Source organism: Pseudorca crassidens, chromosome 6 (assembly GCF_039906515.1).
Source record: "Pseudorca crassidens isolate mPseCra1 chromosome 6, mPseCra1.hap1, whole genome shotgun sequence".
In the NCBI taxonomy this organism is placed as follows: Eukaryota; Metazoa; Chordata; class Mammalia; order Artiodactyla; family Delphinidae; genus Pseudorca; species Pseudorca crassidens.
In genome coordinates, this window is record NC_090301.1 from 69,017,840 (window position 1) to 69,033,864 (window position 16,025).

Below are 16,025 nucleotides of genomic sequence, written 5' to 3' on the forward strand. Positions count from 1 at the left end.
AAAATTTTTTTTTAAGTCTAAATGAATTACTTAAATAAACAGGGTACTTAGAACCCGCCAAACCTGGGCAAGAGTCTGGATTCTCCTTCTTCATGGTGACTCGACCTCAGCCAGTTTAGTGATGTAGTTATGGAACCCTTTCAGTCTGTTTCCCTCTATAAGATGGAGACAGTAATTCCCACCTCTGGAGTGCTGTCAGTATTTAATGGGTGTGTTAAAATTCTTACCACAATGCTAGGTTCAGAGTAGCCAGCTAACAGTTTCTCTCCTTTTCCTTCGTTTTATTTATCTTTTCATTTTGGTTCTGCTTTGTTTTTATTTAAACTCAGAAATCTGCAATAGATCAAATAGACCAGATTTTGCCTTACAGAAAAATGTTACCGTTCCACCAACACATTATTCTCAACAGGGTTACAGTATTCTACAATTTATTACCATTGCCAACACCTTGCCAGGTATGGAAGAGCTCTAATTTGTTGATCCCTCTTAAAATGCTTATCATGGGAATCACGCTGACCAGCATATTGATCATCAAAATAATAAATTACATACTTTGGGCGCCAGCACCACACCTTGAGTACTTTAAATATTGATCATGGGAGGTGATTTATTTATATTGGTTTTGTACAACACATTTAACACGTTCCGCTTATATAATGCGGTTCTAGAACTACTCCACGTCTAATAGAATTCTTAGCTGAGTTTCCTTTTCTACAGGGATCAAATTTGTTCCCCAGTTCATTGCCTTTGTTTTTTTTAATCATCCAATAACTTAGTTAACTTAATTAACCACTTAGAAATTATTTGCAAGTGTCCCTCAAATTAGTTTTTGCTTAATTTTTTACACTTGACATTTGACTCTTACTAGGTTCCCTGATTCTTTTTTCATAATTTCTTCACTTTGGGAAAAAAGTCTTAATTTTTTTTTTTTCTTCATTCAGGTGTGTAGTTTTATCACTTAATCATGCAGGACTTCTGGTCAAGTTACTTTCTTCGAAATACATTGTGGTGCTTTTAAATGACTTAAAGGTTTCCCCTGGGATATTAATGAGTAGTTTTTTAAAAATGTTTTAAATATTCTGTCAGTTTGGCTGTTTCTTTGTTTTCTATCATTAGGCACCCTCCTTCCAATGGATATTTTTGGTTCCCCTCACTTTTATTAAAATGTTGAATTTGATCATGCTATTACCACTTAATAATTACCACTCTTCTGACCACTGCTCAGAGCTAAACCTATTACATTTCAGCTTCCTTGAAATTCTGAAGGAATTTTATCTCAAAGTCATTTATCATATCCAAATACCTGACACCCACATTTTCTCATGGTTACGATTTCTGCCAATTTATATGGGGACAAATGTGCTGCCTTATTACTACTATCTGGCTTAATTTTTTGGGTTCTCTTTGTCTTGTTTAACATGTACGATTTATTCTCATTGTCCCAGTATTTTGCTACATCTTTATTCCTTAAATATGGAATGTCTGCTTACCAAGTTTCCACTTACTTCCCTTGTTTTGTAGTATTTTTATCTTGGATGAATCAATATTCAAATATTTTTTGAATGCTCAAATCGAGTAATTTGAAGAGAGTTAATAAAAGAATAACATATAAAAGCACAATAAGGAATGGTGCAGTGTTCCAGGCTGAGTAACAGTGAAGAGCCATTCGAAAAGGCAGGCAGAGGGAGTGATAATTACCGGAACCCTGAGGCTATATGAGGGCTGCCAGAAACTGAAATTTAGTGATGGATGCATCCAACTCTCTGCAACCCAGTAGGACTAGAGTGTAAGGAAAAAATACTCCATCACTTTCCTCCCTTCCTTCGATTTCCTACCGGAAATCCCCACTGGCTAAAACCCAACTGGAATTCAGAGGATAGCAGAGTCCTTTCAGCATCTTCTCTTCATTCTGAGCAGGAAAAGAAGGATGCAGAGTGAGCCTGGAAGGGAAACTGAAGAAATCCAGCAGAAACACCAACAATGCTTATACCCCAATCTCAATGCCTTGTTAGAGAGGATGTGGCTTTGGAGCAGCATATGCCATTGTTCAATTTTTCTCCCTCCAACTGGGCTCTCAAATACCATTCATACATTTTGTCAAGCATTCCCTATCACCATGGCTTCTGAGATGAGCTTGGAAATACTTAACGCATTCTTAATTAAGATGCAACTTGTCACTTCTCTGGGAAGCTTTCCATAAAGTCCACACGAAGACACTTTGAAATACATGATTGCTTCTCAGGTGCAGTTCTTAGAAGGAGCAGCATTTTAAAGAACATTAATGGCATCAATCCAATCTCTTCTGGTCAATCAAAATTTTGGAATAGGGCCTTCTTACTGTGCTTTCCAGTGATGTTACTAGATGACTCAATGTTGATTCGTTTCCTGTTCTTGTTAGCATTAATTGTAATAATATTGTCTGTTTTCTTTGTCCCTAGAAATTTACAATGACAGTAAAGGAAAGGAACCTAAGAAATAGTCTTTTCATCTTAAAACTCTGAATCTCTTTCTTCTCAAATGTAATACATGATAGATCAACCTTGCTAGTGGTTTTATAATGTCTACTGAAATCTCACCAGTGTGTTCTATCTAATATTTTTTTCAGTTCTTCTTTACCATTTGAGGGGTGATAAAAGTCTCCATTGCCATCAAAACATCTCTACCATTGGCTCACCATACTGCCTGAAATTCCCATCTTTAGAGAAACTTCTCTGATATAGGACTTTATCTCCAGGAAGTTCCTATCAAGTGGGTTTAGATTAACTAAGAGAGGTAACATGTTGACATACAGAATCACTAATCAGCTTCAAAGTCATCAGGCAAAAAGAAAGAGTCATTGACATTCAGATGGAGGTTCCCATTTAGAGAAGCTAAAGGCTTAACCTTCAGCTGATGGAATTAACCCTGGCTTTTTTTTTTTTTTTCCTGTCTCAGTTTATTTAACAATAGGTAGTAAGAAATCAAACTTAACAGTCTATACAGTGATCCAAAGTTCATATTTGTAAGTAATCAACTTTAATCCCATGATTTACAAGTTGAGGGTTTTGCTTTCTATTTTCAAGTTTTACAGAAAGAGTGTGTGTGTGTGTGTGTGTGTGTGTGTGTGTGTGTGTGTGTTGGAGGGGGTGGGTGGGCAGGTAAGGAGGAAGAAAGCAAGCAAAGAAGAAACCCCATGGGGCATTTTGCATGTTAAAATCATCCCACTGGAATCGTTTCTTACCCTCTTTTTAATTTTTTCCTTTGTTAGATGTAAAAATAACGAAAAAATTCTTTCAAGAAACAGAACCACAATATATAATACATCAATTTGACAGCTGCCCCTGTATATTTTGAAAAAGTCATTTTTCTCTCTACATGTACAAATTACTTTAATACTTGAAGTTTTTACGATCAGACTTATGGAATAGAAGATTTTCTGGAGCACAAAAGTTGAGGGGAGGAAAGGGGATGTTTTTCCTTTTTTTTTAGACATTTTTAAAAGAATGAACATCTTTGCATCCAGAGAAAAAACTTGGTATTTTAATATATATTTATATAGAGAGAGAATGTAATTTTAAAGTAACATTAACCCCTTTTGTCCTCTGGTTTTAAAAATGTTCTTTTCTAACTCTTCCATAAAGTGAGGAGACTAGGGGAAAATGTCACCCAACTGCACCAGTAAATAATAACTATTAATATTACATATTTTCATTAATTAAAAAAAATAATAAAACCCATTGGAGGTACAAGGCAGGAGCATGTGGTTGGCTTTCACAGACCTCAGCCTCCTCCCAATGCACATGTCCAGCCTATTTCTAGTCATGGGTAAAATCAAAGAGCAGAGGGTTTATCTGCAAAAAATCTCAAATACTACAGCTGAGATTTATCTGAAAATTAAGCCCCAGGTATCTCTGTCAGCAAGTGCTTAGGGAAGACCTTTGGTTAAATATATGGACTGGTAAATTTTCATAAAAGATAGGACAAGAGAAGTTTAGGGCTAAGGGCACATCAGAGGCAAGGTCTGGGGAGGGAATTATAAAGTTAGAGGCCAATAGGACTGGAAATACGGAGTGTGCATAGGCAGTTAGATGCTCACAAGGGAAATGGGTATATTACAAGCACATTTTGTCCCCTCTCCCCAACTTAAAGATATGATTGGCTACAGAACTCAAAATTATGCTTTGATCATCTCTTTATGATGAGACACTTCTTTCAATATACAAGGCAAGGTTTTAAACTTTTGCAGATATTGGTTCATTTCATCCTCACAATAACTCCGTGAAATGGGTAACATCATCATCCTGATATTACAGATAGGAAAAAACTGAGTCTCAGAGCATTTAAGTCACTTATTCTAATATCAAACACTGCCAAGTGGCAGATCCAGGAATTAGCCCCTGACATTCTGATGCAGAGGCTCTATGCTTAACCATTACACTGTACATTCTCTCGTGGATACAGAAAGTACATCTTGCCCCTCAGATTAACATGTTGCTGTGTGCATCAATCAGATCATCCCACCCTACATCTTTCTCTATGGTCTCAGTGTGTAGCTGGACCACGGCAGTCACTACTCTGCTACCTTGAAAAGGCACTAGGCTTGGTCGTGAATCCTGGTATGGGTAAAACGCAAAAGCAACAAGAAGTGTGGTCTGGGTGAATTTTAAATAGAACATCTCTCTGTGTAGCTGTGCAACCGTTTCTGGAAAAATACATGCAGGGCAAGATGAACCACTGCAAAGCAATCCCTCCATAAGGCGTCTGCGGGAGGTCCATGCCTCTGGCAGCCTTCGGGAATAGAGAACATCTGTAGTAGCCACATGCCCCAAAGCCTGGTGTCAAAGCCCAGCAGTTCCCCACTAACGCTGCGAATGGGAGAAAAAGCCCTGCTTTCACTAGTTTCCAGGACAGGACATCCTTTCTGCTCCTTCTGCTATTTTGTAAAAATAGCCTAGGCATTTAAAAAATAAAAACGAAAAGCCTAAGTTATAATGGTCAAATGGGATAGGAAATTTTGTGAAAAGAGAGGAGGGTTAAGTTACCTAGAGAAATACCTTCAATTTCACCTTTTTCTGCTTCTATCACTTTTGTCCCAGACAGGCCTACAGAGCCTAATTTTAACCCCATCAAGTTCTGTGCAAACACAGTGAGAGCAAACCAACAACCAAGAATACACCGTGCACACAGCACACCAGGCATATGGCCGTGCACAGCCTTCATCAGCAACGACATCCGCGTGGCGGTGCCTGGCCTCAGGATTCTACTTGTGTTTGACCTTGACAGTAGTGTGTACATACCAGGGTGAAGTGCAGATTTGCTCTTATGTTGAGTCAGTCCAGTTGGTTCAGTGTTAATGCAGTTTTACTGGGTAAATGGCAGTTGGGTGGGATGGACTTGCTTGAGGTATATCAGAGGCTTGGTAACATGAGTATGTCTTATGAAAAAAATTTTGAACCAAATAACAAACATTTACTTGGTGTAAAACCCACAAAGCATTAAAAAATTGTCATAAACATGCCCCAAAAGTTCCTGATTACAAACGTAGACTTGGTTTGCCTGTAAATCAGCCTCAGCTTGTTCTAACACTTATATGTCCCAATACACTAATTCAATCCAAAAATCTCAAAAATTAAATGGGAACCAGGGCTAGGAAGTGGGTAATCATAATAGTACATCTACAGAGACAGTCTAATTTATGAATCAGACAAGGTGTAAGAGTTTTTCTTCCTTATTTCAATTCCCAAATAATTTCTCAGTGGTTTATCAAGTTTAGAAAGACAATTAAACTTGCTTTTTTCAAACATCAAGTTTACAAGTATGATAAGAACCTAACACCTGAACATTAATGTTAACAGAGGAAGCGTCAGTGGAAAGGAGTGAGAGTCAACAAATAATTCTAAGTTCACATACGTTCACATTTTGAAAATGAAGAGGAAAGACTTCCTGAGAAAACAGATTGAAAATATTTCCTTGCAGATGTCAGAGTTTTCTCATGCAATATCTGATGCAGAATAGTAATGGATATTGAATGAAGGCTTCTGTGCTTTAACACCTGATCTCTGTCAAATGGTATGAACTAGACCTAGTCTGTGAAGTGCTCTATCATATTTCATTTAGTGGTAACCTTCTAGCTTATGGGAAAACCATTGCTGCAAAATATGTGATCAAATATGCCAATGCTATTTTAGTTGGATTTCTGAGAGCATAGATCAGGACCAACACCACACAAAATGTATTGCATAGGTAACACTGGCCTTTGCCATTCTCTTTCCCCTCCTGCTTCAGCCCCTTGTTCCCTGTCACTTAAGCATCTAGGTGACCTATGATATTTATTTTCCTCCCTCTCAGCAGGATGTCTTTAAAGCAGGGAGGGAGCTAACCCAATTCACTGTTTTCCAATGGCATTCCAAGGAGCTGGATGTTATTGCAAATTTCTCTAAAATAGTATTTCACAGTCAAGTTGATTTGGGAAGTGCTGTATTAAACAAAGTAAATATATACTTGTTTTTACAGAACTTCTCAAAACCTCTAATACAGTGATGTGCGTTGAGCATCTTCTAGAGGAGAACATTTCCCAAACTGGATCATTAACAGAAAGCCCTTTCCGGTAGCATCGATTAACATCTCACTGTTTGGGAAACACTGATGTAAGAGAAAGAGCGAAAACTGTAAAAGTCTGAGTTCAAAGCCTGGTTCTACTACTTACTTGAGAAACTTCTTTGAGATAAAGTTTTCTCATGAGAAACATGTGGCACATAGAAGACATTCAGAAAATAGTAGCCATGATTTAATTATATAGTTGTTAATAGTAGTAGTAAAGATAGTATACAGGGACTGAGGGAGCAGAGTGGAGCACCTTTATTCTCAGAAAGCCCAGAGCTGATAAAAAGAAGGAGAGATGGAAAGTGGTCATGGGGCAATGTATGACTGGATGGATTCAAATGGAATGTGGGGCTGGGCAAGCTTGGACAGATAGATGATGCCTTCCTGCCTCCCAAGTAGCAGAAGGGAATTCTGCCTAAGCCAGGAGGACAGTGCAAGACTGAGAGAAAGAAGTGGAAAGAATTTTAGTTCTCAGGCCATTGCTTATAAAAGATAAAAACCTCTTAGAACTTACCTGATTTAAAAATCATGGAACTCAGGGTCTTGGCATAAAGAAGGAATTGGAACCAAGTATTCTACCCAGTCATGGAAAGGGGAAGAAATGCCCCAAAATCAAGGGCAAGGAGAGACTGTGCATGGCTTACTTTTCATCTGCAAATAGGAATGATGATGGTACCATCATCAAGCTTTTGTGAAGGTGCAAATGTATTAAGGCACATAAAGCCATTAGAACAGTGGCTGGTACCCAATAGACGTTCGCTATTATTACTACCTTTCTTTCTAAAATGTGCTTTCATTACCGATCATGGTACTTCTCGAGCAAATCCAGAAATAAAGATTGCTTCATACATTTCTACTACATACCAAATTCTTTGCACTATGGAGCTTGCCGAAAGAGACAGAGTTCTGTTATCACAAAAGTTACCTGGTATATAGTATACTTTTTACAGACAATAGGACAGTCCACAGGGACAGGAAAAATATGGGAATCAAACTAAGGGCCTCGTCACTACAAAGTTAAGGAGACACATTTTAAGACACTAGAAGATAAAAGAATCTTCCATCTACTAAGCTCTCATTCTGTTCAAATTGCTGTTTGATGTACTTTCTCCTCTGAAGACAAGGGGATTAAGCTGATGGATTTATCTCTGAAGTTCCTTAAGAGCTGAATGACTCAATTTCATCATCAAACCTTTGAAGGAAATTGAACCACCATTTCAATGGTTGAGAAAGTGGTTTTCCTACTCCATTTAATAACAATAAAACTTGTTTATTGCTTACTTTCTACATACCAGACTCCATGCTAAGTACTTTCAATGTATTGCCTAATTTCACCTTCCCAACAGTACTGTGAAGTGGGGTACTCTCTCTTCCTTTCCTCACTTTTCAGATGAGGAATCTAAGTCTTGGGGAGATTAAGTAACCTGCCCAAGGTCACTCAGCAAATAATAGCAGAGCCATGTCTGTCCAATTCCAGGGACTACACAGAGCTACATATCCAAGGAATTTACTACTCACTGGCACTGCCTCAGCACTTTCTGAATGTTTAAAATTGTTTTAAATAAGACGTAATTAAAAATAAATAATTCATGCTGTTGACATTTCAGTGCTAACACTACCGCACAGGGTATGAGCGTGACAACCAGGCTTGTGTAAATTAGGCTAGTTCTTCATTTTGCAAATAAAAGGCATATATATAATCTCTCCTGGAAATTTGGAAAGGGTACTTCTAGTCCCATGTTACTCCATCAGATACCTAAACTATCTAAATACGTTCACAGTTGTTCAACTTAATCATGTTGGTGATTGTTACGTTAAATCTGTGTATGTTGGTGACTATTACGTTAAGCTTGTTTCTTTAGACCTAATGCATCGTCAGAGGCGCAGCTCAGTTCTTTTGTTAATAATGTTTTTTGTATAAAGTGTTTTTGTTAGCTCACATAGTTCCTCCTCTTGTGCTCTCACTAGACTCCTTTAGGTTTAAGCAGGTGACTGGTAAAGTAAGAGAATGGGCGAATCTTAGAAGACTTGCCTCCCACAAGCAGTCAAGTTTGACCCAGTCCACAAGTCCAAACAGACTATATGGGCTCATTGGAATTACCTATTCCATTTATTCTTGTTGATATGATATTGTATGAGTTATTAATAGTCTTTCTAAATGTGCCTTCTGTCTCTTCAAATAGCTCCTCTACCTTTTGAAATTACTTCTCTAACACATCACTAGGACCTGAAAGAGCCATGTCCTCAGTCTGTACACTAAAATACTTCCTCTGAAGATACTCTCATACTTGAAACAATCACTGCATCCCCAAGACCAAAAGGTGAATTTCAAGAACATAGAAGGCCGTCAGGACATGACCTTCTATGGCTCAAGCCTTGTCCATCACTTCCCAGTTCACACTCTGTGCTCTAGTATACAGTTAGTCTATGTAAACCAAATTACTTGACAAACTAACAAAAAATGTTTCATGTGTCCATGTCTTTCCAGCAGCCAGAGCCTACCACTTCCCTTTCTCAATCCACCCAACGGCTTCACATGGTTAGCCCAAGTCATTGCAATGTCCACAAAGCGCTGCTTCCTCAGCCACCATCCACTCCCACCCCACTCCCCTGCTCTGTTATCTCTCTGACCTGGATCTCTTACCACTTTCCTCTCAGCTTAATCTGTTTTAGCAACACTGGCTGCCTGCCCTGACAAGCTCCACCTCAGGGCATCTTAGTCAGATCAGGCTGCCATAACAAAGCACCACAGACTGAGTGGCTTAAATAACAGAAAATTATTTTCTCATAGTCTGGAGGCACAAAGTCCAAGGTCAAGGTGCTAGCAGCATTAGTTTCTGGTAGGAACTCTCTTCTTGGCTTGCAGATGGCTGCCTTCTCACTGGGTCCTCACATGGCCTTTCTTCTGTGTGTGCAGACTCCTGATATCTTTTCTTCTTCTTATAAGAATGCTAGCCCTATTAGATTAAGGCCCCACCCTTATGTCCTCATTTAGCCTTAATTACCTCTTTGTAGGCCTTACCTCCCGAGTATAGTCACATCGGGGGTGAATCTTGTTCCAGGATTCCATGATGGTCCTCTCCCGTTCTTTAGGTCGTAAATTGTCCAAAAGTGATATTGATATCAGCAAGCAATGACTTATATGGTGTGAACTGAGGGATATTTGAAAGGTCTTATCCACACAACCAAAATATTTCTTCCATATAGAGGCCACATTAGAGCTCACCTTGTGATGATTGTTGTTTTTCACTACTCCCCTTAAAAAAAGTATCCAGAAAGTGGTAATCCATTATGTCATCAATATTCTATGAGAAATTAATATATCTAATGATGTACCTCATTGATAGGCATAATATTTCATCTTGGAGGCTTGGAGAGAAGATGGAAGAGGTTCTAAAAAAATGAAATAAAAGGAAACATTACATACTGAAAAGTCAAGTACAAATTTGTCTTGTTTCTCTCTTGTGTCTTCACTTGGCTATATCTTAAGTCATTCGTGACTGGGTAGCTTTCTCCTTCTAAGAGGTATAACAGTCCTTTTTTGCTTTTCTAATAGGCTCTTCAATTTAAAAAACAATGCTGCCTCTTTGATAAGGCCTTTGTATCCCAAGCTTGCTATGTTTAGTTTTTCTTCTAGGACAGGTCTCCAATGATATTTTTTTAATCTTCAAAGAGCACCCCCCTGCCCCCCGCCCCCGCCCCCCCCCCCCCCCGCAATCTACTAGAAATAAAGGAATTTAAAACTCTGAGACATTCACTAAACCTATCAGCTCAGAGAAGAAGAATCTCCACTTGGTGCCCAGAAATACAAGCAAACAGTGTAGCTTGTGGTTCCAAGAATGGTAAAAGCTTGGAGGAAATTACATAGACTTGAGAGTTAACTTGCCCCTCTGGAGACCCTCCAACAAGAGGCAAAAGTAATAGCTCACATTGTTAAGTTTTGCTCCATGTCAGGTACTGTTCTAAGAGCTTTACACCCATATGAGTTCTACTGAACAGTGCAAAGCTCAGACTATGAACAAAATGCAGCTAACTTCTATTTTTCATCGTCCCATTAAACTTTATTCCCCAGAGTAACTCCCCACTTACTTTGGATGATGTTTGGCAGATCCTTCCCTTATTAGGTCATTCCCAGATAATAAAGCCTTCTGGTTACTTTCTGTTATGCAAACGGTCTCACTTCTAAAATTACAGTTCCCAACCAGCTTCAGGTCAGAGGCAATGGGAAGCCAGCTTCAACCTCCTACCCTTTATCCTTTCCCCACAATCTACAAGATATGGCTCCCTACTTCCCCTTTAACTTTACCTACTGTCCAAGCCCGTCCTACACCACAACCGCCACACTGGCTTCCATACTGTTCCTTGAGCTCACAGCCATGCTTCCATCTAAAGGATTTTGCACTGGCAGAGCTACATAGCCCCCCTCCCCATTTCCTAAATGTCTTTGCTTACATGTCATTCTGCAGGAGAAGCATTTCCTTACCACTGTCATCATCTACCACCTTGTTCTGCATTCTTCTTCATCATTGTACTTATTTTTACTTGATATATGTGTTTATTAATTATGTCCCCCCAGTAGGATATAAGTTTTACAAGTTCAAGACCTTGATTTGTCTTCTCACTGCTGTTCTTCTCATTACCATCTGAGAACTCAGACCAGTGCCTGACCCAATATTAGGCACTCAGTAGACATTTTCTGATTTCAGGGTAAGGATACCCTATGAGTACAAACAGTAGAATAAAACATCTTTCAAGCAGCTCAGAAGGAAGAGTCTTGGTATTTTATTTAAAAATGCCCCTAGGAGTTAATTAATAAAGGAGTAACTATTCAGATTACCACGAGTTTGCTCGCTCTGTGGCTACAGTTAAAAATTAACATTCTAAACATTTTATTAAAATTCGCACTGTTCCTTCTAAGCAGCCTTTCCCACTTTGACAGTGTTTTCACTCAGGAGACAAAACATGGAAATGAACCTGAGTCTAACTAATATTAGTATAATTGCATGTATAATTTTATAATCATTGGATAATGTTATTGTAAATAAGCTGCTTCTTAAAAAAACATTATTAATTTCATTTGAATATAAGGTTTATTTCACCAAGGCCTGAACTTTTTATTTCCAGATTTTTTTTTTTTAATTCTCTTATTTATACATTATTGAAAGTGTCTATTTTTGTCTTCATTGCTAGATTAGTATTTGCTGGGTTATGCTTCCATTTCTCTTGCTCCCACTGTTGCAATAAGAAAAGTATTTAGGAACACACAATAATGACTTTTTAGAGTAATGTTACTTTACAAAAATAGTATCTTAACAGAACTTGGAGTTCGTAGCATTATGCAAGCTAAACTGTTTTTGCACTGTAAAATGTATTAGATTCTTCTCCTCTTATAAATTCCATATATCTCCTTTCAGTATCTGCTTTCCAGGAGTCTATGCAAGATTGATGGAGACATTAAATCCAAAAACTAAAAGAGAAAAAAATGTAAATGTGAGTCTTCAGTTGACTTTAAAGGAGATATATTGCTCAATAGAAACATGCAGGGAACAATGATAGTGGGCAGTAATCCTAGATTAATTACACTTACTCAGTATGTTTATGGAACCAATGCATATGGCCAAACTTTTTTATAAAGCACTATAATTGTATGATTTTTTGCACTGGACAGTAAATGTACCAGCCTTAGTATTGAAAAACAGGATTTTTGTCCCTTATTACTGAAAGCAAAATTACTCTGCCCTATTACAAACCTATTAGATCTCTATCCCTACATCTTCTATTTATTGATCTCTCAAAAATCTGTGCTTTATGTTTTATTGTACAATCAGCAGTAAACCTCAAACGTTGAAAGATTTGAAACTGTGAAGTAACAAATCTGTGAATTCACAATGGTATTCTAAATGATCCAGGAAATGTCATTTTAAGTGGTAAAATCAATATGTATTTTGGTTCATTAGCAAAATACATAATGGCTATTTCTAGCATCTCCTCAGACTCTCTGTTTAATCATTTTGTATTGTGATGCCTGGCCTGAAGCAATTCTATTTTTAGTGCTAATGGAATAGCCCTAAATTGCTTATTTTCTGTTTACTAAAGTCATCCTGTTTGTTACCATGGAAACTGACAACTGCTCTAGCTAACTATTTTATTAAATGAATTGAAGATGTAGCTGAAGACTGTGAAGGTGCAGCACATCATTCTTAAAACGTCCTTTCCAATAGCTGCAAAACTATGGCCATATCTATAGAAAGAAATGAAATTAATTATGAATAAGGTCGTCTACATTTCAAACTGGCGAGGCTTACCCACATTTGAAAATCTGAATCAAAACTAGCACGTAGGCATCCCCAACTTACAGAGAGTCTATGTTCTAAAAGTGTATTTGTAAATCAGTTCCTTGGAAATTGGAACACATTAACCCATAGAAACAATTTCATAAATAATAATTAGGTCTCCAGGGCCACCCTCAAAAGCCCTGCGACCTGTGATGTCTCAATCTATAGCAATATTAGCAGTAGCCTTTGTTCTCAGCTCTGGCAGCAGGAGCCAATTCACAGGGATGAGAAGAAAGGAAAGAGTTTTCTCCTACTTTGTTTTTAATAGCGAGAGCATACATGGAACACCATTTCGGAATACGAGCGTCCACAGTAGATGTTGGAGCTCTCAATGACCTTAGCCTCTTGAGGTCCGCTTATTACCGACCCTCCTGAGTTGGTCCTCAACGAGGGTCCTCCTGCCCAATGTCATTCGAGCCAATAGAAGAAGACTGAGTGCGGTTCAGAAGCAAAGGAAAGTTTATTCTTTGATCAAAGCATGGAGAGGAGGTGTGAGCTCCTGCTCTAGAGTCCACGCTCTCCCTCCACCCACGCCCGCCTACCCGGCCCCCAAAGGCTGTGGGCGGGGCTGCTTTATAGTGCTCCAACTGTGGGGAAGCGGGGTGGAGTTCTGGTGAGTGGGGTGGAACTAAGGCTCCTCTAGGCTCCAGATTGCAGTGCCAAGGGCGCAGCAACTCTGCACGCGGCCCACTGAGTTGGGGTTTCGGGCGCAGCCATTTTGCACTAGGAACTCTGGTCTGAAGTGCTGGGTGCAAGGGTGCTGCCCGAGGCACCCTATGAGCAAGTGAAGCTAGACTAAGCACAAAAGAAGAAGTTAGACCTTATCTTATCACCTAGATTCCATCTTATTCTTCCTGGGGACCCAATGGGCTTTGCCAGTGACACTCTCACTTTTGCACATCTCCCTTCGGAGTTTCACGCCAGACAGATCTTGCTCCCACCCTGATCCTGCCTCTACATTGAACCGTCCTTCTCCTCAAGATGCAAAAGGGTCCCAGCTAATTGTTTAGAAAAAAAAAAAGAGAGAGAGAGAGAAAGCAATCAAAATACTCTCTATTGCCTAAATGATTGAACTCTTCCTGAAGTTTTTGCATTTTAAAAAATACAATATTTTTTGAACCCAAATAAATCCCTAACCTGTGAGATTTCCATCACCACGACTAAAGAAAATATTCAGAGGGTCCATGTGTGAGGAAACTGCTCTGAGGGAATACTCAGCTTTAGAAGTCAGACCCCAGAAGTCAGTTGATTTAAAAGAAGTCAGCTTCTTGACTGTCTTCTCTAAATCTTGGGTCTTGGGTTTTCTGTTCAAGGATGGATGTCAGTGGTTAGTTGTAAACTGAGTCATCCCTTTGTTCATTTCGTTTCCAGGAGATTCTAATAAAATGTATCTTATTAGCCCTATAATTGTGCTTTTAAAAGAATATCACCTTCCCGGTTAAAAAGATCAAATTAACACAATAATATAGACAAAAGTTTTGTTCTTATTTTCTAACAGAATACAAACCGAACAAAATCATTGTGATTTGGGCATTGTGAATTTTACACAGAAAAGGAAAGAATTATTAGGACATGTTTAAGACAGAGTCAGTCATTTTTTATTTGATGTCTAAGAAATTAAAGAAGAAAAAGGAAATAATTTGAGATTATTTCAGGATGAGAAAAAATGAGTTATCTTAATTATTTATAGAGCTATATTTTATATAGATTCAGAATTAAAATATATAAGAAAAGGCTGACAGTTATTTCTATAAAGTTAAAGAATATGTCTTTTTTTATTATTATTAAAGTGGTGAGTATAAAAACAAATAAGATTTGATTCCATTTTTCCATAATGTAGTACTTGAATTTGCCTGTAAAATCTTTCTGGGAAATTTGTGCATTTTTACGTAAATATATGTGCAATAAAATATGAAATAAAAAAATCAAATTTTAATTGAATTTCAGTGGTCATTGAGGGCTTTGTTAGAATTTTAATGTTACTGACACTCCAAAATGAAGGCATATTTTTGACCTTACACTCATTTTCTTTTAATCTCCTTAGGTTCTACTTTCATTTGTAACACTCACATCATTCCAGTGAAAAACCAAGAGGGCGTGGCTATGATGTTCATCATTAATTTTGAATATGTGACAGATGAAGAAAATTCTGCTTCCCCAGAGAGGCTAAATACAATATTACCAGTCAAAACTGTAAACCGTAAGTAAAAGACAACGTAATGCTCTTGATACTCTGCTACTGTAGTAATTTTAATACATGCTTCATTTTGATTCAGTTCTCAAAATATGTTTGCATTTTATCTAAAATAATTTGTATATAAAAAAGCCATAGCTGACATTACCCATCAGTGCCTAACAGAAGTGATCAGCTGCTTTCAAAGCCATTTGACTTGGTTATACCAAACTTATTTAGCCAGTCCCCTACTGATGGGCATTTAGGTTGTTTCCAAATTTTGACTATTGTAATAATGGCAGAATGAATTGTGCATATGTATTTTCATGTGTATATGTACATTCTTGGACAAAATTATCTTCAGAGTAAGGTTCTATAAGCGGTATTCCTGGGTCAAAGGGTAAATGAATATGTAATCTTTTTAGATACTGCCAAACTCCTCTCCTTATGTTTGAACCATTTTACACTAATACCAATGTATTATATAATACAATACAATGTATTGTATATACATTGTATATAATATTGTATATACAATGTATAAAATACAATGTATTATATCTTTCCTCCAAAGCCTTGCTAACAGAGTGTGTCAGTCTGCTCGATTTTTGTCATGATAAGTGAGAAGCAATACCTCAATTAGTTTAGTTTACATTTCTCTTATTATGAGTGAGGTTCACATATTTGAGCACTGTGGACATTTCTTTTTCTGTCAATTGTCCATTACTTGTATACATGTTCAGTTTTTTTGTCTTTTTCTTTTAAATTGTGGAATAAATGGCAAATCGCTTCCCCAGCAAATTGTCTTTTATCTTTTTCCTAATTTTTGTCACACGAAGCCTTTATTTTTTTGTAATGTGGCTAAATTTATCAACCTTTTCTTTTGTCGATTCTGAATTTTTGAGTCATAATTAGAAAAGCTTTCTCCATTCCAA

General features: G+C 37.8%; 1 protein-coding gene across 2 annotated transcripts in view; it reads left to right on the top strand.

Moving 5' to 3' along the window:
- KCNH7 (potassium voltage-gated channel subfamily H member 7) overlaps nt 1–16,025 on the top strand; it is a 449,578-nt gene that overhangs the window by 292,551 nt on the left and 141,002 nt on the right. For both annotated transcript variants that reach the window (XM_067741723.1, XM_067741724.1), the window contains exon 3: nt 14,962–15,117. In XM_067741723.1, the coding sequence (XP_067597824.1) occupies nt 14,962–15,117 (156 nt within the window). The remainder of the gene's footprint in view (nt 1–14,961; nt 15,118–16,025) is intronic.